This window comes from Suricata suricatta, chromosome 11 (genome assembly GCF_006229205.1).
Source record: "Suricata suricatta isolate VVHF042 chromosome 11, meerkat_22Aug2017_6uvM2_HiC, whole genome shotgun sequence".
NCBI classification, from domain to species: Eukaryota; Metazoa; Chordata; class Mammalia; order Carnivora; family Herpestidae; genus Suricata; species Suricata suricatta.
The window spans coordinates 39,546,365-39,567,847 of NC_043710.1; the positions used below are offsets into that span (position 1 = coordinate 39,546,365).

At 41.4% G+C, this 21,483-nt stretch overlaps 1 protein-coding gene and 1 long non-coding RNA gene across 3 annotated transcripts in view; one reads left to right on the forward strand and one right to left on the reverse strand.

Moving 5' to 3' along the window:
- TSG101 (tumor susceptibility 101) overlaps nt 1–8,155 on the forward strand; it is a 43,423-nt gene extending 35,268 nt beyond the window's left edge. For both annotated transcript variants that reach the window (XM_029956039.1, XM_029956040.1), the window contains exons 8-10: nt 4,891–5,093; nt 6,319–6,558; nt 7,814–8,155. In XM_029956039.1, the coding sequence (XP_029811899.1) occupies nt 4,891–5,093; nt 6,319–6,558; nt 7,814–7,903 (533 nt within the window). In that variant the 3' untranslated portion in view covers nt 7,904–8,155. The remainder of the gene's footprint in view (nt 1–4,890; nt 5,094–6,318; nt 6,559–7,813) is intronic.
- Nucleotides 7,599–20,454, reverse strand: LOC115305936. The gene is made up of 6 exons (XR_003915089.1): nt 20,366–20,454; nt 18,758–18,931; nt 12,540–12,710; nt 11,138–11,235; nt 10,404–10,522; nt 7,599–9,386 (listed from the first exon to the last, which is right to left on the reverse strand). It is a non-coding gene; the product is annotated as an uncharacterized LOC115305936 (long non-coding RNA).
- Nucleotides 20,455–21,483: the final 1,029 nt, after the last annotated feature.

Sequence of the window (21,483 nt, forward strand, 5' to 3'; positions counted from 1 at the left end):
CTAATCTGGAATTGTAGAAGGGCACCTCTGAAACCTGACTCTGCCGGGTAAAGGTCAGGGTGTGGGCACTTGGGGTGTGGCGATTTGCCAGACTCTTCTTAACCCAAGGCTTGTTAGAGCAGGGATAAAGAAAATTAAAATTTCTCTCAAGACACTTGAGGGAAAAAATTTTGCTTTGAAAAGTGATCAAGCAGAAGAGAATCTTTCACCAAATCTCTTTTTGTTATTTATTTAAACAATCCCTTAAAGTGTCAAGGTGCCTAGAATTTTGAATTTTAATAGGTTTTCTTCTTTGGCATTCATATTTCAGATCTTAATTACAGTTTTTTTAGAAAGGTGGATTTAAAATCTTTAAATATGCTGTATGTAAAGTCTGAGTGGCAGGAAAGGACAAGGTCTAATCTTGGCATTTCCACCCTCCATGGGTGAACTGTGACCTTTATTGAAAGCAGGCAACTGCTGCCTCAGCTTGGTTGCCATTTTGAAGTGTTAACGGCTTTCGCTAGAGACTTACTTGGAAGGCCTTATTTGGTGCTGTGTGGTAACATTAGTTTTCATGTCTGTTACAAAAACAGAACATAAATTCCAGAATTTAAATGTGTATTTTTAAAAAGAAATTTTAAAACTTTACATCAGTGTAAGTTGATCCATTTTAGTGTAATAATTTTAACAAAATTTGATGTGTTTGTGCGTGAAAAACCCTGGCTAGTTATGAAAAGACCCTTAATCCTTTATTCTCAGATGACTTCTACACAGATAAATGGAACACTTTCACTGCTGCATATGATAGGCCACACCGCTCTACTGTCCTGAAGGCACATGTGTTGGAAGGGGTGTTGAAAAGCAATCAAGAGAGTAAAATATTTCACACTGCACAGTTTTACACTCACTGCTTCCATTTACTTAAATAATTTTGCCTGAGCAGCTATCACAATTCAGTGCTAAACCCTTCAGAAGGCAAATTCGTTCAAGACACTGTTCCTGTCCCGTTGGGAACAGTGCCAGGGACACTTTACCAGGGAATACTGCCAGAATTCACTCTCTCTGACTTGCCTTGGTCTGCCATTTTTTGCCAGGGAAGTGAAAACCAATTTATGGTTTTAGTATCTCACAACAGATTGAAAAGGCTAGTTAAATCTGAAAAATAATTTATTGAAACAATACAGGGTAGAAAAAACATTAAAGTTGTTTCTGTAACAACCTACCTTTGAGTTTCTGACCTATTCTCTGTTGCAACAAACACAACAACTCAAGAGTATAGGAGGAATCCCCGTTCCTGGTTTGTAACGGGCGGTGGCGCAGCCTCAGGTGTAGGTAAGCACGTGCCTCCTCGCCCGGTGATACACGCTGCCCTTCCCATCTTGAAATCACAGCATCAGGTAGGAAGTTTTAGGCAGATCCTAATCATTTAAAAATGTACCTTTCTCTTTTTTGTACTCTGGGGTTTTTTGTTTTTTGTTTTTTTTTTTTTTTAAGAGACAGAGCACGAGCAGGGAAGGGTCAGAGAGAGAGGGAGACACAGAATCCAAAGACAGGCTCCAGGCTCTGAGCTGTCAGCACAGAGCCCGATGCGGGGCTCAAACCCACAAACCGTGAGATCATGACCTGAGCAGAAGCCGGAAGCCGGACTTAACCAACTGAGCCACCCAGGTGCCCCTGGGGTATTTTTTGAAGTTCAAAGTATGTTTTTAAACTGATAAAGTAAGAAGTATTATTGGGAATTAATTATGCCAAATAGAGGAAAGTTCATTAGTGGAGGATAGTCCTTTTTTTTTTTTTTTTTTAATTTTTTTGTAATCTTTATTTTAGAGAGATAGAAAGTGGGGGAAGAACAGGTAGAGAGGGAGACACAGAATCTGAAGCAGGCTCCAGGCTCTGAGCTGTCAGCACAGAGCCCCACGAGCCATGAGTTCATGACCTGAGCTGCAGTCAGACGCTGAACTGACTGAGCCACCCAGGTGCCCCTAGTGGAGGTTAGTCCTAACCATAATTAATGGTAGAAGATGGGATCTGATACTTAAGAACATTCAACTGTTTTTGTTAGTTAGAATGACTTGAGAGTTTGTTAATGAAAGAGGTAGGGCTGGCTACAGAAAAAAATCAGGGTCCTCCAGAAGGTAAGTAGAGCACTTGCAAGGCCTCCAGGAAGTTTGCCTTTCGTAGGTTGTAATTAGTGTAAGTTGTGTTGTAGCAAATGTAGACCATATTTTTGGGAATGAGGTTGAGACATGGTGACAAGGCTGGCAAAATAGCTGGTAGAAAAGCAAGAATCACATTACAGCAGTGTTTTTTAACCTTTCTTTATCATCCTCGGGAGCCTTTTTAGACATTTTTTTTCCCTTAAGCATCCTTCCCATGAACTGCTGATACTGTATATCATACTGTATATCTGTTTACGTATTGTCTCCACTCTATACATAAAAAGAATGAGATGTTTTGACTTCCTAAGACCCAGCTTTCATCCTCTTCGAGGAATAATATCCCCTCCCCTTGAGAATGTATATGGATTAGAGTGATGTTAGATGAGACAGGCCTTGGACTCAGAGGAAAGATCTAGAGAGCATGGCGTTTCAAAGATTGTCCACGGCTCTGGGCTAGGAAGAGAGGCGAATAAATGGACCTTTCCTTGGCCAAGACCAGAGTGGAAGGGCAGTTACTGTGCTTAGACTAATCAGATTAGGAGGAAGAACAGATGAAAACCTCAAAGCACGTGGTCTTTTGGAAGGATCTGGAGGAACACAGGTTGTCTTCCTGAAAGGGGGAGGGTTGTACTTCTGAACTGTTAGGAGTCAGACAATAGTTCCATAGTTAAAGGGGTGACAGTTCTTGTTCCAAAGGAGAGTGGAAAACTCCCATATGGTGGTTTCAGTCCTTTGAAGATGTACTGAGGATTTTTGCCTTTGTGGCAAGATGATAGAAGAAGGCTAGGGCTTTAAGAGTCAGAAGGATTGAGGATTTGGATCAAGTTAGGTTTGGCGGGTGAGGCCTTTGGAGTTGGGAGGCCTGGAGGTCTGACAATGTGAGAGAGGCCGCCTCAGTAGGGAGCCGGCACATGAGACTGAGCGATGGGCAAGAAGTCGGGGCTGAGGCGAGCTGCTCACAGGCAGCAGGAGTGGTAGAGAGAGAGGTCAGAGGTGCACGAAGGACTCCATGGAGCTATGAGTTAGTGAAGGGGAGAAAGGTGTTAGAATCATCCTGGGCTCTGTAGGGAGGACATGAACAAAGAGGCGGTCAGACAGGAAAGCAGCAAGAAGAATTAGGGGAATGAGCCCAGAGGTGGTGCAGTAGTTGGTAAATCGATGACGGTCTTTGGAAGTTAGGTATTAAGAGGCCAGGGATGTGAGAAACAAGAGCTCAGCCTTCTTCAGGGAGATGTGGTTGCCTTCTTGTCTTACCATTCTGAATTCCAAAGCACAGGTTACGTAGTACTTTTGATTTTCAGAAATACAAAATAAGCTGAAATAACTTTTGTAAAACGAGAAATGAATTCTAGAAAGTACATACCTTATGGATTTGTATGTTAACAATCAACCAGAAGGAATGAACTGGCTCTCCGTGAACGCTGTAGGATGGATGCTGTTGGGGCTCTCCTCAGCAAGAGGTGTCTAGCAGGGAAGAGGGGAGCCCTTGGACTGAGAAGTCGTGCACACTGGGGGCTGATACTGGGCGCCCCTCTCACTGTGTGCAAGCAGTGTCCCAGGACAGGTGGATGCAGGACGCTCCTGGAAAACCTGGCCATGGGAGAGACACTGTACTCGTTTTCATTTGCAAGACGAAAACCCAAGTCAGGAAAAAACAGTTCTTCTGTGGTGGAAATGAAATAAAGAAAGAAAGCGGAACTATTTAGATTTAGACTCTTCCTTTCAAAATCTATGAAACCACAGAATGCCAGAGTGTCTCCATGTTATTTCCAAAAAGCCAGAAAAACATTAAGGGTAACCTGGTATGAAGCAGCTTCTCTAGTAAGACAGCTTTACTAATGAAAAAGTCGGGTCACCGACCAGCTATGGAACGGCAAGGACTATGAACAAACAGGACACTGAAGGCCATATGGAGCTGGCTGCCTGTCATCTGGAAACCCCAATTTCATTTAGAAACAGTGCACCTTTTTGGTACTGGGAACAGGCCTCTAATAGATGGGAACATGAATGGGAAGAGTTTGGATACATTTTGCAAACAGACTAAAGGGGTGTATTTTTTTCCCCTGATGGGTATAACTAATTGTTATGAAAAACTTTCAGCTCAAAGTAGAAGTGATACTTTCTTTGTTAATTAGTCTGTAATCATTTTTTATTCATTGTAGGCAAGAACATATAAATAGAATTCCCCACACACACCATTTACACATTTGCTGAATCAGGAGCCTGGTCGAAGAACACTGGTGGTCCTGAAGAGGACTACTTGTGTTATCGGGAGGACCTTCTGAAGCAAGTGCTGGAGGGATATGTTTATTTGATATGAACTATGCAAGGAAATTATATAATCTGGTTAGGAAGGGATACTTGGAAGAGAATCGTAAAGAATCTGAGAATAAACTGATGTTTATCAGCTGTTGATTTTCTGTATATCACTCTCTCTGCTCATTTGTTTGTTCCTATTCTTTCGGTAAAGAGCAGAGGAATAAAAGCCTTGCAGGGAAGCCTTACTACCCTTACATCAGAGAAACTGCCTCTTCTCAGCCCCCTGAGGGCCTGCACGGGGGGTTCCTCTCTCCTTCAGCTCAGCAAAACCTGAGAATGCACTTGACCTGAATCAAGTGTTTTTCGTTGGCATAAATTTATCCCATTTGTTCTTTCCTCCCACTTTGAAAGTGTCAACTCCCTTTGTCTGATGAAAGGAATAGAAAGTGCCGGAGAAAGCAGCAAGTGGTTTTTGCCTTTTCCCGAGCAGGGCCCAGTAGGGATGGCACCATCAGTGAGGACACCATCCGAGCCTCTCTCATCTCGGCCGTCAGTGACAAGCTGAGATGGCGGATGAAGGAGGAGATGGACCGCGCCCAGGCCGAGCTCAACGCCTTGAAACGAACAGAGGAAGACCTGAAGAAAGGTCACCAGAAACTGGAAGAGATGATCACCCGTTTAGATCAAGAAGTAGTAAGTAACTTGTTGAGTAGTTGCGATTTTTAGGTATCTGCACCTTGGTCACCCTGGACAGTGCGGGTCTAGTGAGAGATCAGAAAATTACACGCGTCTTTAAGCATTTGAATATAGCTTCCGTATAGCTTTTTAGAAACGGAGCCTGTGTTTGCAGTGGAGGCAGGTGGTATTTAGACCATTTTTACTTGTACCTTCGCCTTGAAGGATGAGGCTCTGACTCAAAGGAGGATTGTTTCAGTGCCTGTTGTTGCCAGACAGTTACCAGGAAATAAGAATTCCAGAGAGGGCTAAGGCAAGAAGATGATCTGCAGACTATGGGTACAGACTTCAGGGTCACTTCTTTTTTGTTCCAAATGTCGTTTGAGCTATATTTAAATCCTCTTCAGTGAGCCCTTCTGACTCAGTTATCTGTAGTGCCTGCAACCTTTAGCTCTTAAACTTCCTCGCATTTTTATCAGACCGCGACACCCTTATGACCTTTTGTTTAATGATGAAGTGCAAGCACCAGCATAGTAAGTGCCAGCTTCCGTCACCATTTCCATTCCCGTCAGGGAGAATCTATTCCAACAAATGTGCATTTTGATGAAAGGGCTGAAGGGCCGCTCAGTGCCTGAGGGCCCTGGGGGTGGTAGTTTGTGCGGTGCACGCTAGTCTTACAAGATGGGGCTAGTGTGGGGAGTGAGCTTCACAGCAGCCAGCTGTTTTCAGAAGTTCAGGAAAGTGACACCAGTATGGCTCAGAGCCCACAACCCCCAGCAGGATCCTGTAACTAAAGTTCAGGCGTTTGAGGTTCTTTGGGTTAATCCTCTGTGTAGACTGAGGTGAGGTAAGTTACTCCTCTGTAGCAGCTGCCTACTTGTTTGGAAGACGTCCTTTATGATTTTCATGTAAGGAAACTCCTGCTGGAAAATACCTTGTCTGATGGCTTAGTTTGCAACATCATCTGTGACTGATAAGTGACAGGCTTATCACTGCCACTGGACATGCTCAGCTTGGTGTTTTCAGCATTTTTCTGTCTTCACTCAGCACATTACATCACACCTTTTCCTCTACCTTTGGCCAGTATGTTATCTGAAACATTAACATTGACCACGAGTTGTTTAAGTATTGCTTTTTTATTTTGCAAGTCTGTTTCTGTAGAGTTAAGCTGTAGATGTTTGACTGGCAGATAATTATGTACAATTAGTATGAAGGCATCATGCTTGGACTGCTTTGTTTTCAGGCGGAGGTTGATAAGAATATAGAACTTCTGAGAAAGAAGGATGAAGAACTCAGTTCTGCTCTGGAGAAAATGGAAAATCAGTCTGAAAACAACGATATTGATGAGGTTATCATTCCCACAGCCCCACTATACAAACAAATCCTAAATCTGTATGCAGAAGAAAATGCTATTGAAGACACTATCTTTTACCTGGGAGAAGCCTTGAGACGGGGAGTAATAGATCTGGATGTCTTCCTGAAGGTATGTCTTCCTCACTCTGCTTTCCGGGATCTCAGAACTCATGCTCTAGAGGCAATGACCTTGCAGACCACTAACAGGGGAAGTTACAATCCCTTGTGTTCCCAAAGAGAGCAAGTGAGATCTGTGGCTGGGGGCAGTGTCCTGTCACCTACACAGGGCTGAGGGTCTCCCTGAGAGGGGAGGAAAGGTGGGCTAGTGGCTGCACGTCGCAGCCCCAGGCAGCACCAAGCTGAATGTAGGAACTCCTGGGTCTTAACCACCGTGCCTGGGTGGGTCAGATCCAGTCAGATTTCCTTTGGTTTTCTTCAGATCCTGTACCATCTAAATTAAGTTCACTGACTATCCCACCCATTTTGGGTTCTGTTTTCATTTTTCCCTGTTGGTTTTCTTAGTGTTGCATAATTTTAGACTTGTTTCCCCAGATCAAACAGCCCTGCAGAGTATTGGGCTGCCCTGCTTGTACCAGAGCCCTCCTGAATGCAGGTTATTTGAGGCTTCATGCTAACGTACAGACGTGAAGATTCAGTGAGTCAGCTCTGGCTACTGTTCTCTGTTGGATCGGGAAGAGTGTGGTTTTAGGAAGAATAGCAGCTATCCTTAGGGTATTTGACCCAGCTGCCTCAGTGTGCATGCAGGGCTGGCTGGCTGCTTGGGTCACTTGTCGATCTTGCCTCTCTTGCTGTGATTAAGTAACCAAACCAGCCTTGTACCTGGTGCAAGCACACAAATGTCCCCATAGAATTCAGAGACCCCAGGGAGGCCTCCCTCTCCATGCTGTTCCCCGCTTGGGTGGCATAGCTTAGGGAAAGGTGCACACACAGAGGCCCGAGGGGTATGCTCTTGCTAGGCATTGGACAAAAGTGGTTTATGCTGCTCCTTCCCCTGCTTTTTTGCCAAGTGCAGGCAGTCCTAACATTTTTTGTAACTTTTGTTAGAATTGCAGTTCAAGTTGCCCTGGTATATTGGTTAACCTCAAGATGTAGTTCAAACTCCTGAGCTCGGTCCCGTAGGTCATGCCTCCTTGTGAAGTAGTCCTTTATACAATCTCAGAAGGGGATTTCCTTAACACAACCTGCCAGCGTCAATCTAGTTTAAGAAGAGTTTTTAAAAGCTACATATAATGAAATACGGTTCCAAAGAAAGGAGATACGAGTTTAGGGTTCTTAGATCCCATCTAGGTTACAAACTGTCTGATGCTTCCTGCCTTTCGTCAGATCCGTTCTAAACTGTTGAAACTTTTTCTCCCCCCTCCCAGCATGTCCGTCTTCTGTCCCGTAAGCAGTTCCAGCTGAGGGCACTAATGCAAAAAGCAAGAAAGACTGCCGGTCTCAGTGACCTCTACTGACTTCTGATAGCAGCTGGAGATTGACTCTTCTTAAAGCGTTCTTTTCTTCTCTTTCTTTCTCTTATCAGTAGGTGCCCAGAATAAGTTATTGCAGTTTATCATTCAAGTATAAAATATTTTGAATCAATAATATATTTTCTGTTTTCTTTTGGTAAAGACTGGCTTTTATTAATGCACTTTCTATCCTCTGTAAACTTTTTGTGCTGAATGTTGGGACTGACTATGCTAAATAAAATTTGTTGCATAATTTTTCTCCTTATTCAACATTTTTAGGAAAAATCAATGAAATCCTAACAAAGCATAATACCATCAAGTTAAAATTTAGCATTTTATTCTGTAATATATAAAGTGAATTGTATTTAATATGATATATACCATATAGAAATCTCACTTTTGAAATATTTGAAATTGAGGGATTTAAGTGACTTTTTCTGTTACAGATCCTATGGGGTACCCTCCTACCAATCCTTGCCTAGATTTGCTTCCTTTCTAGGCTTGACCAAACCATAACTGTTTTCACCAAGAAGAAGGGAACAGAGTGGCAAGTGCCAAGCCCAGGATTTACGTTAACTGGGCAAGACAGTCTGGCCACAGTTTAGGAAGGTAGAGTGCCTCCTTGCTTTTTACTGTCACATGAAGTGTCTTCCTGGTGAGTGATTCTTCAGCCAAGTTAGTGACCACTCAGTGGGCTATGTTTCCTGCAGAGGTCTTCTCAATAGAACAGAATTTTTTCCATCAAAATGAGGTAGATAATTCATGAGATAACCAAAAAAGGAACATTCTATTTTCACAGGTTTTAAAAGATTTAGGAAGCCAGGCAGTCTACCCTATATTTCTCCCCAGAGAATAATGCGCACCTTAGTCTCAGTCATCACTCAAGGGTTTATATACAGTTTAGATGTTTTGTAAAAGTTATCAGAATAAAAGCAAGCAAGGTCAAATCATGGTTTGATTTAGTATTAGTTTTGGAACTACCATTTAGTTTTGTGTATACGTTCATTTTTATATTGTCGAGGAAAGTGTAACTTTTTATATTGTACAAATGAACATAGGTATTGGCCAGGACAAAAGAATCAGTCTCTGTAAACACAGGAAACACGCTTCATTCATTCTTTTGGACCAAATGGCAAACACGTACTTGCGTGTGCCAGAACTAGGAATTGCAGAAAACTGCCCTGCAACATCCGGATGCAAAATCAGCCAGTCACTGTTGCCCCTTTTCCCACTTTTAGGAACTCAAGTTTATTTGAAAGCTTGCCATATAGCCTGTAACCACTGTCTCTTCTTGCAGAACTTCAGAATGGCGGCCTCAAGTAACTTTATTTAAAGCTTGAGCTCCTTCTGAATTTCCCAAAGAGTTTCTGCACTTTTCCAAACAAGACTCCTCTTCAGGGGTCACCTTTACCTTCGTGAGATTTGTAACACCGTTCTCTCCCCGCATATGAGGAACACTAAGGAATACTTCTTTTATTCCAGAGAGGCTCTGAAAGTAAAAGGTTGAAAATTATTCCTTTCTTTCAATAAAGGTCTGCAATATGAGAAACAACAGTGCCGGGTGAATGAGTATTTAACAGCTGTGTAGTATGAATTGTGGCTGAAAAATAGACCAGTGGGACAGAGAACAATCCAAAACCTGGTTAGATATATTTATCCATCTTGCCACACAGGCCCCAGCCTTTTGCCATGTTTGCTGGGAATCACTTCAAAATTCCTATTTATTCTCAGTGATTTAATTTTTTTTAATTCTTTTTTTATGTCTTTTTGAGAGACAGAGCGGAGGAGGGGCAGAAGGAGACACAGAATCCAAAGGAGGCTCCAGACTCTGAGCTGTCAGCACAGAGTCTGACACAGGGCTATGGAACCTATGGACTGAGATCATGACCTGAGCTGAAGGCGGAAGCTTAACCGACCAACTCCCCAGGCGCCCCTCTCCCCAGTGATTTAATCCCATTTTGCTCTAGTCTGTCACATTCACACCGGTAAAGGCGCCTTGCCGTGGCCTCAGCTTCCCCAGGACACCGACTGCTAACTCACACTTCCGTGACTAGTGCGTCCTTCTTAGGTCTCTTCATTGGACATAACGGACTCAGCAGTTCACTGTGAGGCAGGACTTACCCACAGTGTTTCCCAATGTTACCAGTTTAAACGTGCAAAAAACCTTTTTATGTACTAGAATCTAATACCAGGACAAAGGTCTACAAAGATAAGTTCCCCTACCACCCCACCCCCCTTCTCTGCTTCTTCGGCAACAACAAAGAATAGACTTTAATGCCGCTCGGGGTGCTGGGGTGGCTCAGTCAGTTAGGTGTCCAGCTTCCGCTTGGGTCATGCTCTCACGGTCTGTGCTGACACCCCAGCGCCGGCTTTGGATTCTGTCTCCAACTCTCTCTGCCCTGTGCACACATGCTCTCAGAAATAAATGTTTTAAAAATTGTCCCTCATAAATCTTTTTACTCCTATTTTATGTTAATGTTAAATTTTTCAAGCAAGAACACCCTACCTTACTTACGGTGCAAACTGGATGCACTCTGCGATTCTCCAAAACACTTTGCCAAATCAGCTACAGATAGAGCAGCACTCCAAGAAGTGTGTCCTTTCTTTTTAATCATCTCATAACCACTATGGAGTTAGAAGAAACAATTGTCATTTGAACATCGATGTTCAATGCCACAAAACTGAAATGTTCCCTTTTATAATGTCCCCTAGAAATATCTTACAGCAGTTGATTAAGTCATGAGGGGAAGTATATGGGTATAATTATTATAGGAAATCCGCTTTGTAACAGTTTAAAAGAATATACTGGGAGACACAAGTCGGTGCCGACTGTATTTAGAGCTCGTCTCAGCGGTAAGTTAGGGCCCTGCACCACTTACGAACTGATCGTCTGGTGGGCGGCTGGGTGGCTCAGTTAAGGGTCCAACTTCAGCTCAGGTCATGATCTCACAGTTAGTAGGTTCAAGCCCCACATCAGGCTCCATGCTGACTGCAGAGGGATTCTCTCCCTCGTCCCTCTCTGCCCCTCCCCTGCTCATACTTTCTCTCTCAAAAATGAATAAAAATTTTTAAAAAGGAATTTATAATCTGGTGAATATGATCACACAAAAATGAAAGAAGTGCTAATGCAAAGTTTAAGAAACCTAATAGGATATACTTAAAGGAGCTAATCTCCCCCTGGCAGAACTCAGGCTCCCATCTAACTTCCAAGATACTGAAAATGCAAAACTAACGTCTTACCTGGCAGCTACTGCTTTGTGGACGTTTTCCCACCTCTCAGGATCTTTATCAGTTCCTCTATCTGAGCAGATCCTTCAGCAGATCCACTCACACAGGAACTAAGAAAAAGACACCAAAAGAATCTTTCATTACATGGTATTAAGTAACAGGATGGTTTTTTAAGCCTTGGCAACACTGTTACAACTGCCCCAAGAGTTCTTTTTTTAATGTTTATTTGAGAGAGAGCCAAGCACTACTGGAGGAGGAACAGAGAGGGAGGGAGACAGAATCCGAAGCAGGCTTCAAACTCTGAGCTGTCGGCACAGAGCCTGACAACCCATGGACTGAGATCATGACCTGAGCCAAAGTCAGAGGTTTAACCAAATGAGCCACCCAGGTGCCTCCGAGTGGTTTTCAAATACCAGTGTTCAACAGAACTATCAAAAATTCAGACATGAAGTTCTGCCCCAAATCTGCTAGAGTCCATAATTGTATCATCTTGATAAAGATTCCCCAAACAAAGTGACAACTTCAACTTTCAACTAGAGATAAGCTTTAACTTTTATCACTTCCAGTCTTCCATAACCAAGTTTTATATTAATGGATTTCAAGGGTTCTTAGAAAAAACTAAAAAGAACAGTCATCACAGCACCCTACTCTTCTCTGTAATTTTCTGCTAATATGAAGAATTCATGTTGCTCAGATTACAGTACTGACCTTTCTAGAGTGCTGCAAGTTAAATATGAACTATATCACGTTACTTAGTGCTGTATTAAGAAAGTCTTATAATCTTGGGATGCCTTGGTGGCTCAGTTGATTAAGCATCTGACTCAATTCCAGCTCAGGTCATGGTCTCACTGTTCCAGAGATCAAGCCCCATGTCGGGCTCTGCCCAGAGAACACAGAGCCTGCTTGGATCCTCTCCCCTCTCTCTGCCCCACCCCCACCCTCTCACGGGCATGTGCTTTCTCTCAAATAAACTTTTAAAAAGTCTCAAGGGGCGCCTGGGTGGCTCAGTCGGTTGGGCATCCGACTTCAGCTCAGGTCATGATCTCACAGTTGGTGGGTTCGAGCCCTGTGTTGGGCTCTGTGCTGACAGCTCAGAGCCTGGAGCCTGCTTCTGATTCTGTGTGACCCTCTCTTTCTGCCCCTCCCCCTGCTCATGATCTGTCTCTGTCTCTCAGAAATAAATGTTTAAAAAAAAATTTTTTTAAGTCTCGTAATCTTACTGCATTCTCACTACTTTCAAATTTGTTTTTCCGGTAGGTTATAAAAATGTGCTTAAATACACTAAAAGGGTCAGAGTGGAATAAAAGTGCTTTGTCCCCACTCAGGAGCCACTTTATGATGAAATATCTCTATGATCAACATAGTCTAAATATATTTCAGAGAACGCACAGCTCAGTGGTGCGTTCAGGCTCACCACTCAAGTCTCCATGCTCTCCAAGGACCGACCCACGACAGCTTTCAGAATGGATGTCAAGGCTCTGCCAGTCAAGAATCAAATGGGCAGTTTCCAGATGACAGTCACTCCCAATAACACGGTTTTGGGGCAATGCACTCGACTTCCAGGCTACATAAGTTGAGGCATCCGCTGAGGAGAAAAAGTGAATGTCAGAAAATGTTCTTATCCAAAATGATACATTTTTTAGATTTATCTGAATCTGATGTTTCATAGGAGGGAAGAAAACTGGTTCTTTTTCCAACTCCAACTGTCCCATAATCCTAACACTAGCTACCCAATACAAACACATTATGAAAAACTTTTTTGTTGCTACTTTGCATAGGATAGTCCTTGTGCAGAAACACAGCAGGTTCACTGCATAAAAAGTTGAGAAGCATGAGTAAATGAACACTCTGATCACGTCTTTTACCAGTTTGATGCATACAAGGAGTCTTATTTGAGAGCACGTGCAAGTGAGCAAGGAGCAGAGACAGGAGAGAGAATCCCGCAAGTTGCAGAGAGAGAGAGTTGATCATTTCATTGTTTAAAAAAAAAAAGACTACTAGAAATTGAAAAAATAAGCTTAAAAACTACAGATAGTTTTCTTTTGGCTTCTACAAAAAACATAAGATTATAGACGTACAACAATAATTACGCTGTCTTGTTGATTTGTAATATATAGACAGAATAGCACAAATATCAGTGACGGATTGATGCTGTAATGGAGGGGGATTTCTACATTTTGTTGGAATTAAATGTGCAAAAATGTGAAGTAGATCATGGTATGTTAAGCTGTATATTGTAACCCCCAGAGCAACCACTAAAAAAAAAAAACAAAACAAGAAAAACACCTTACTTCAAAATGAATAAATGAGGGGCGCCTGGGTGCTCAGTCAGTTACAGCTCTTGATTTCAGCTCAGGTCATGATCTCATGACCATGAGATTCAGCCCCGCCTCGAGCTGCACACTGGGTGTGAAGTCTGCTTAAGATTCTCTCCCCCTCTGCCCCTCCTCCACAAACTCGCACATGCTCTCACTCAATAGAAAAAAAGAATAAAGGAATTAAAACGGTACGTTAGAAAAACCCCCTTAATGCAAAAAAATCAGTGAAGAAGGAACTGAGGAACAACAACAACAACAACAAAAACAACCATAAGAGCTAAAGAAAGCAAACAGCAAAATGGCCAAAATAATTCCGAACATCAATAAAAACATTCAATGTGAATAAACAATCTATTCAAAACAGAGTTTTTCAAGCTGGACAAAACAAGATCAATTCTATTGCTCTGTATTAAAGCTATAAATAGAACCTGAAACATACTACACCATTAACTGGAATAAAAATGAACAGGTTGAAAGTAAAAGGATGGAAAATTATACACCATACAAATGGGAACCTAAGTAGTTCTATTTATATCAATTTTTTTGATTATAGAAACAAAAAGGGATACTTTATAATGAAAAGATAAATTCATCAGTAACAGTTATAAACACAGGCCCCTAAAATACATGAAGCAAAACTGACAAAACTGAAGTAAAAAATTCAGTAACAATAACTGAAAATTTCAACACCTCACTCTAAATTATGGCTAGAACTATTCAGATAATCAGCAAGGCTATAGGAGACCTGAACAACCAAAAACTATCAACCAATGAGAACTAAGTGACACAGAACCCCTAACAGCAGAGTATACATTCTCCAGTGAACATGGAATCTTCCACGACAGACCATATGGTAGGCCACAAAATAAATCCCAATAAACTTAGGAGTTGAAATACAAAGTAGACTCTCATGCCAGAACAGAAATTAGAAGTCAACAAGGAAATCTGAAAAACGCACAAACATTTGAAAGTTAACACATGCTCCTAAGTAACGAGTGGTTGAAAACAAAACCTTAAAAAGACTTCCTCCCACTGCCGGGTTGTAGGAGGTGGAGGCTCAGGCGTCCTTAAGGCTCGCTCCGCCTGTGCCCACAGCCTCAGCCCGGGAAGGCTCTGGTGCTGGAGGAGGAGTAGGCATTAACCGCTTCACAAGAGGAGCTGAGGAGCACCCTCATATGACCGCAGTGGCCTAGCACGTGGAATTACTAATAAAGACACAAAGCCTGAGAGAGGCACTAAGCCCTTCTTTGTGTGCTTCATCCAAATGTACAAGCCTACATATGTCAAGTTGGTGGAGCTCCTTTGTGCTGAACACCAGATTAACCTAATTAAGGTTGACAACAAGAAACTAGGGTAGTGAATAGGGCTCTGTAACACTGACAGTGGGAAAACGCTGCAAAGAGACCAGTTGCTACTGTGTGGTAGCTAAGGGCGACGGCATAGAAACTCAGGGTGTCCTCAAGGAATACTCCAGATGCAAGAAGAGAAATAAAAAATTTAGCTCTTGCTCCTCAAAAGAACCTTAAATTTAAAAGTACTTGAGACAAGTGAAACAAAAATACAATATAACAAAATGTATGGGATGCAGCTTTTCATAGATTAAAGAGAAATCAATACCCATTAACCCTCACTACAAAACAAAAAAGATCTCAAATCAACAACCTATCTTTAAAAAACAAAAAGCACACTAAACCCAAAGGAGAGAGAAGAAATAAGACTAGGATGGAAATAAAAATGAAACAAAATACAAAGTCAGTAGAGAAAATTAATAACATCAAAAATGGGTTCTTTGAAAAGATGAAAAAATGAAAAACCTAGACTAGCCAAGCTAGATTGGCCAAGAAAAGAGAAGGAATCAAATTACTAAAATCAGTAATGAAAGAGGGAGCCATCGCTATTCACTCAAAGAAATGAGATTATATGGGAGTCCTATGAACAACTATAAGCCAACAAATTAGATAATTTACATCAATAGGTAAATTCCTACAAAGGCAAAAACTACTGAAACTTAAGTAGAAAATGTGAATAGATGTACAACAGAAAGAGATCAAATCGGTAATCTTCCCAAAAGCAAAGCCTGAACCCAAACTGCCTTCACTAGGGAATTCTACTAAACATTCAAACAATACCAGTCCTTCCCAAACTCTTCCAGAAAATGGAGGAAAGAACACTTCACTATTCATTCTATGAGGACAGTATTGCCCAAAGTTAGACAAAGAGCTCTCTGGGAAAACATTTTCCCTCAAAAATATAAATGTGAAGATCCTTAACAAAATATTACTAAACCAAATCCAGCAGCAATAAAATGGATTGTACAAAATGACTAAAGGGAATTTTCACAGAATTGGTTTAACATCCAAAAATCAATTGGTATAATACATTAACTACAAACAAACAAACAAACAGATGGTCTCAAGAGACACAAGAAAGTGTTTGACAAAACCCAAGACCCATTCATGGTAAAAATCCTCAGCTAAGAATAGAAGGGGACACCCTAATATAATAAAGAGGATCTATGAGAAACATACAACTAACATTACACTCAAATTGGGAACTAAGATGAGGCGGCCCACTCTCACCCCTTTCGCAATACTGTACCGGAGGCTCCAGCCAAGGCACTTAGGCAAGAGAGCAAGAAAAGCCATTCTAATTAGAAAAAATAAACTATATCACAGACAATATGATCTTGGTTATAGAAGATCTGAGTCTAACATCTAATAACCTAATCTAAAATCTAAAACAATGGAGGATTTATACCCTCAAAACTATAAAACATCGCTGAAAGTAATGAGAAATTCTAAATAAATAAATGGGAAGACAGCCTATGGACATAAGCCAGACTTATGGTTGTCATGATGGAAATCCTACCAAAATACGTCTACAGACTCAAATACTCTTTATTGAAATCTATGCAGGTTGTTTATTTTCTTTGTAGAAAATGACAAGCCGGTTCTAAAATTTATATGGAACTGAGAGACCACCTCACACTAGTCAGAGCGGCTTAAATGAACACTTCAGGAGACTATAGATACTGGAGAGATGGGCACCCTCCTACACTGTTGGTGGGAATGCAAACTGGTGCAGGAACTCTGGAAAACGGTGTGGAGGTTCCTCAAAAAATTAAAAATAGAACTTAAACATAAAAAAAAAGAAAACAGAAATAAAAATAGAATGACCCAGCAATAGCATTAATAGGAATTTATCCAAGGGGTACAGGAGTGCTGATGCATAGGGGCACATGTACCCCAATGTTCATAGCAGCACTTTCAACAATAGCCAAATCATGGAAAGGCCTAAATGTCTATCAACTGATGAATGGTTAAAAATGTGGTTTATATATATACAATGGAGGAGTACCGGAGTGGCTCAGTCCGTTGGTCGTCCGGCTTTGGCTCAGGTCATGATCTCATACTTTGTGGGTTCGAGCCCCGCGTCAGGCTCTGTGCTGACCACTAGCTCAGAGCCTGGAGTCTGTCTTCAATCTGCGTCTCCCTCTCTCTCTGCCCCTCCCCTGCTCACGCTCTCTCTCAAATAAACATTTAAAAAATTTTATATATACAATGGAATACTATTTGGCAATGAGAAAAAATGAAATCATGCCATTTGCAGCGACGTGGATGGGACTGGAAGGTATCATGCTGAGTGAAATAGAGAAGGACAGATACCATATGTTTTCACTCATGTCGATCTTGAGAAACTTAACAGAAGACCATGGGGGAAGGGAAAAAAATAGTTACAAACAGGTAGGGAGGCAAACTGTGAAAGATTCTTAAATAGAGATCTGAGGGTTGATGAGGGGGGAGGGAGAGGGGAAAAGGGGTGATGGGCATTGAGGAGGGCACTTGTTGGGATGCACACTGGCTGTTGTATCTAAGCAATGAACCACAGGCATCTACCCCCAAACCAAGAGCACATTTACACACTGTATGTTAGCCAATTTAACAATAAATTATACTAAATTAATTAATTAAATTTAGGTAGAAATGCAAAACAGTCTTGAAAATAACAAAGTTGGAGGAGTTAATACCTCCTGGTTTCAAAACTTACCACAAAGCTACAGTAACTGACACGTCTAAACACTAGTACGGAGTGATCGTCATGATATAGTAAAGAGGAGGACATGGAAAAGCGTACATAGAAACAAAAAGCTATAAACTAAATAATTTTTGATGGCTCCTTATTTTTTAAGTGGAGACTAAAGGGAAAAGGGGAGAGATTGAAGCCAGACTTGTAGCTGTGTAAATATTTTATAAGATTATAAAACAAAGTTTAAAATATGGTTCCTCAATATCAAAAATTAAGTGAATAAACTTTAGGTACTCAGTTTTGGCCTACCCACAGACAAAAACTATTCCAAATGACGTTGAAATACAGTAATTTTCCTAAATCGTGTAGATTTCTGAGCTTCAGACTCCATCAGCTACCTATTTGAGACTTCTTCTTGAATGTCTTCAGATAGCTTGAATTTAACATGTCCCAACTGGAAGTCTTGATTTTTCTCCCCTAAACCCAATACCCTCTACTACTTCCTTCATTAACTCCCATCCCCTTGAAAGCATCCCAAACCAGGTACATGGAGCCACCATCCAATCAGCTGCTTGAGGAAAAACATATTTTTTATTCCTCCCTGTCCCTCACTACACACATTCCTGCACATCTTATTTCCAAAATAGAGCTTGAATTTGTCCACTTTATTCATGCACCAGGAAGGAGTTGTGCAATTTTGGAAAGTCAGGCAGTAAACTACAGTGTTACTTCCACTTCTGCACCCTCAATAATCTGGAAAACTCAGATATGAAAGCCTTTAGAATGCAATCTTTTAAAGTCATTATGATTTTTTTAAAAATTTATTTATTTATTTATTTATTTTAATTTATTCTTGAGAGACAGAGAGAGACAGTGTGAGCAGGGGAGGGGCAGAGAGAAAGGGAGACACAAAATCTGAAGCAGGCTCCAGGCTCTGAGCTGTCAGCACAGAGCCTGACGTGGGACTCGAAGCCACGAACTATGAGATCATGACCTGAGCCAAAGCCGGAAGCTCAACCGACTGAACCACCCAGGCGCCCCTAAAGTCATTATGATTAAGCAAATTATGTAATCATACATCCTAGTGTTTAAGGAAATCTTCATTATAGTACATACACATTGGTTCCAACTGTGCAAAATACATGTTATATTAACAAAACCGGAACAGATTCCAGTTAGATCACTAGTTTCCAATTTAAACACATTTTTCTACAAGTTACCAAGCCTACCCCCACCACCACCCTCCACAAAAATGATTCACTGAACAGTCAGTCAAAACAAAACTGACCTGGATTGGAAACCGTAATCAGCTTGCAGCGGTGACTACTCTGGATAACACTGGGAATCATTCATTTAAACATGGACACATTTCGCTGGATTAAATCAAGGCCCGTTTCTCCTTATATCTGGCATGCGCCTGCTGTGATAACCACTATGTTGGAGTTTGCAGTGACAAGGTCATCTGGGGAAAGATTTGAATAGAAAATATTCTGAAAGAAAACATCTGACATTTAAGCACACCCTTCCAATTAGGGCTCAGTCGCCACACAGTGTTTACTAAAGATTGGGCCCCTTAGATCTTCTACAATGCCCGCAGCGCTCTTGCAGTTTTGAGAAATGTCACGAAGTTTGACTAAATTTCACTGTTTCTTGTACATTTTTTTAAAAACTTCATCACCTGATGAGTGGATCAAGAAGATGTGGTATATATATACACAATGAAGTATATATGACAATGAGAAAGAATGAAATATGGCCATTTGCAGGAAAGTGGATGGACCTCGAGGGTGTCATGCTAAGCGAAATAAGTCAGGCAGAGAAGGACAGATACCATATGTTTGCACTCATAGGTCTAACAGGAGACCAGGAGAGACCTAATGGAGGACCAGGGGGAGGGGAAGAGGGAAAGAGAGGTGGGGAGAGAGAGGGAGGCAAAACCTGAGAGACTATTGAATGCAGAAAATGAACTGAGGGTTGAGGGGGAAGGGGGAGGGGGGAAAAGAGGTGGAGGTGATGGTGGAGGGCACTTGTGGGGAAGAGCACTGGGTGTTGTATGGAAACCAATTTGACAAACTATATTTAAAAAAACTTAACATACCCCTTATACTTCATAGAATAAGAGAGAAAAATTTATACCAGTCTGGTAAATGAGAATATATACTTAGAGAAGGGGTGTGAAAAGACCTTTCTCAGGGAGACCTCAGTTCATACTTTTTTAAATTTCTTTTTTATGTCTTTATTTTATTTTTGAGAGAGAGAGAGATGGAGAGTGAGCTGGAGAGGGGCAGAGAGAGAAAGAGTGAGACCAGAATCTGAAGCAGGCTCCAGGCTCTGAGCTGTCAGCACAGAGCCCGATGCGGGGCTTGAACCCATAGACTGAGAGATTATGATGTGAGCCGAAGTCAGACACTTAACCGACTGAGCCACCCAGGTGCTCTGTTCTTCAAATAATTATCTCATGGGTGCCAAGTAAATAAAGTACAGTAGTTAAGAACTTAGGTTTTTTGAGTCAAACAGAACTGGGTTCAAATCCTTACTCCACTGTATAACTTCAGCTCACAGGTGCATCATCTGTAAAACCTCACGGAGTTTTGCTAAATATTAATGAATATACATAAAGCGCTTGTGTCTGGCACAAAATAGACAATCAGTTCATTACGACTGTCATGATAGTTCCTGCTGCTCACAGGGACCCAGTCTGGTCCTGTAACCCTGAAACTAAATGAAGTAAAACCTAATGAAATCTGAACAAGATGTTATGAGTGTACAGAGTAGGGAGCAAGCACCTTTATAAGAACGGAGGAAGTCTTCATAAAGGGAAATAAAGATCCAAGTTTCATATTTATTCATGTAGTATTCAAATATTTATAGTATAGTATTCAACTAGGATATTAACCTTTGCTAGAAACAATATTTGGCCTTTTCATGAAAGGGCTGCCATGTTGAAGATCCACTGTGCCACCCATCCATCTGCCTTCATCAGCATCCACGAAGGTAAGCTCATCACTCGAGCCCTAAAAGAGATCAGTCAAAAGCAGGGAGGGAGTAAACTTCCTGATTAAGTGGAGAGTGAAAGAAAATTCTTACACTGGCAATCAGTGTGTATCTTATGCGTTATTAGACTCAAAGAAGACGTAGTATGTTCAACATCTCATGATATAAAAGCCCAAACTAGAAGAGATACAAGTTACAAAGAATGTTTCAGTTTCACAGCGACGGAACGTAAACAGAAACCTTTTAATAGACAGAACAGTCTCTGAAGGTAGTGAGCCCTTCTTTACCTTACGCTGAGGTTGGACAGTAAGAAAGCTGGGATTTCTCATCAAAGTAGGAGCTCCTTGGGGCGCCGGGGGCTCAGTTGGTTAAGGGTCTCACTTTTGATTTCAGCTCAGGTCATGACCTCACGGACATGGGTTCAAGCCCCGCATCGGGCTCTGTGCTGACAGCTCAGAGCCTGGAGCCTGCTTTGGATTCTGTGTCTCCCTCTCTCTGCTCCTCCCCTGCTCATGCTCGCGCGCACGCGCTCTCTCTCTCTCTCAAAAGTAAACATTAAAAAAATGATTTTAATGACTGTGCTAGTACTTAGGAATAAATGATCAAGCATCCACCACTTAAGCATATGTCCAACTTACATTGTTGGATATTTTACTTTATTCTAATTAATGGAAATCCAAAGCCAAGCACTTTAAATTTTAAACATCATAATTGATTAGCCTAGAAGTCTAAACTCTATCTCAAGGGAAATATTGCTGCTTAATGAGATGCCAATGCTTTCTGGATACTTTGAACTATTCAAAGTGATTGGAATTGTATGTAGCAGAATTATACAGATTGATAAAATTATCTTTGAAAAGCTAGTCTCTGAAATGTACTATAATAACTCCAGTACCAATGAAGACACCTAGCGTCTTGGTTTGTTATCTTCAATAACACAACCAGAGATCCTTGGAAAAAAGGCTGATTTGGGCCTGGAGGAGAAAATATACAAGATGAAGAAACTGAAACATCGTATAG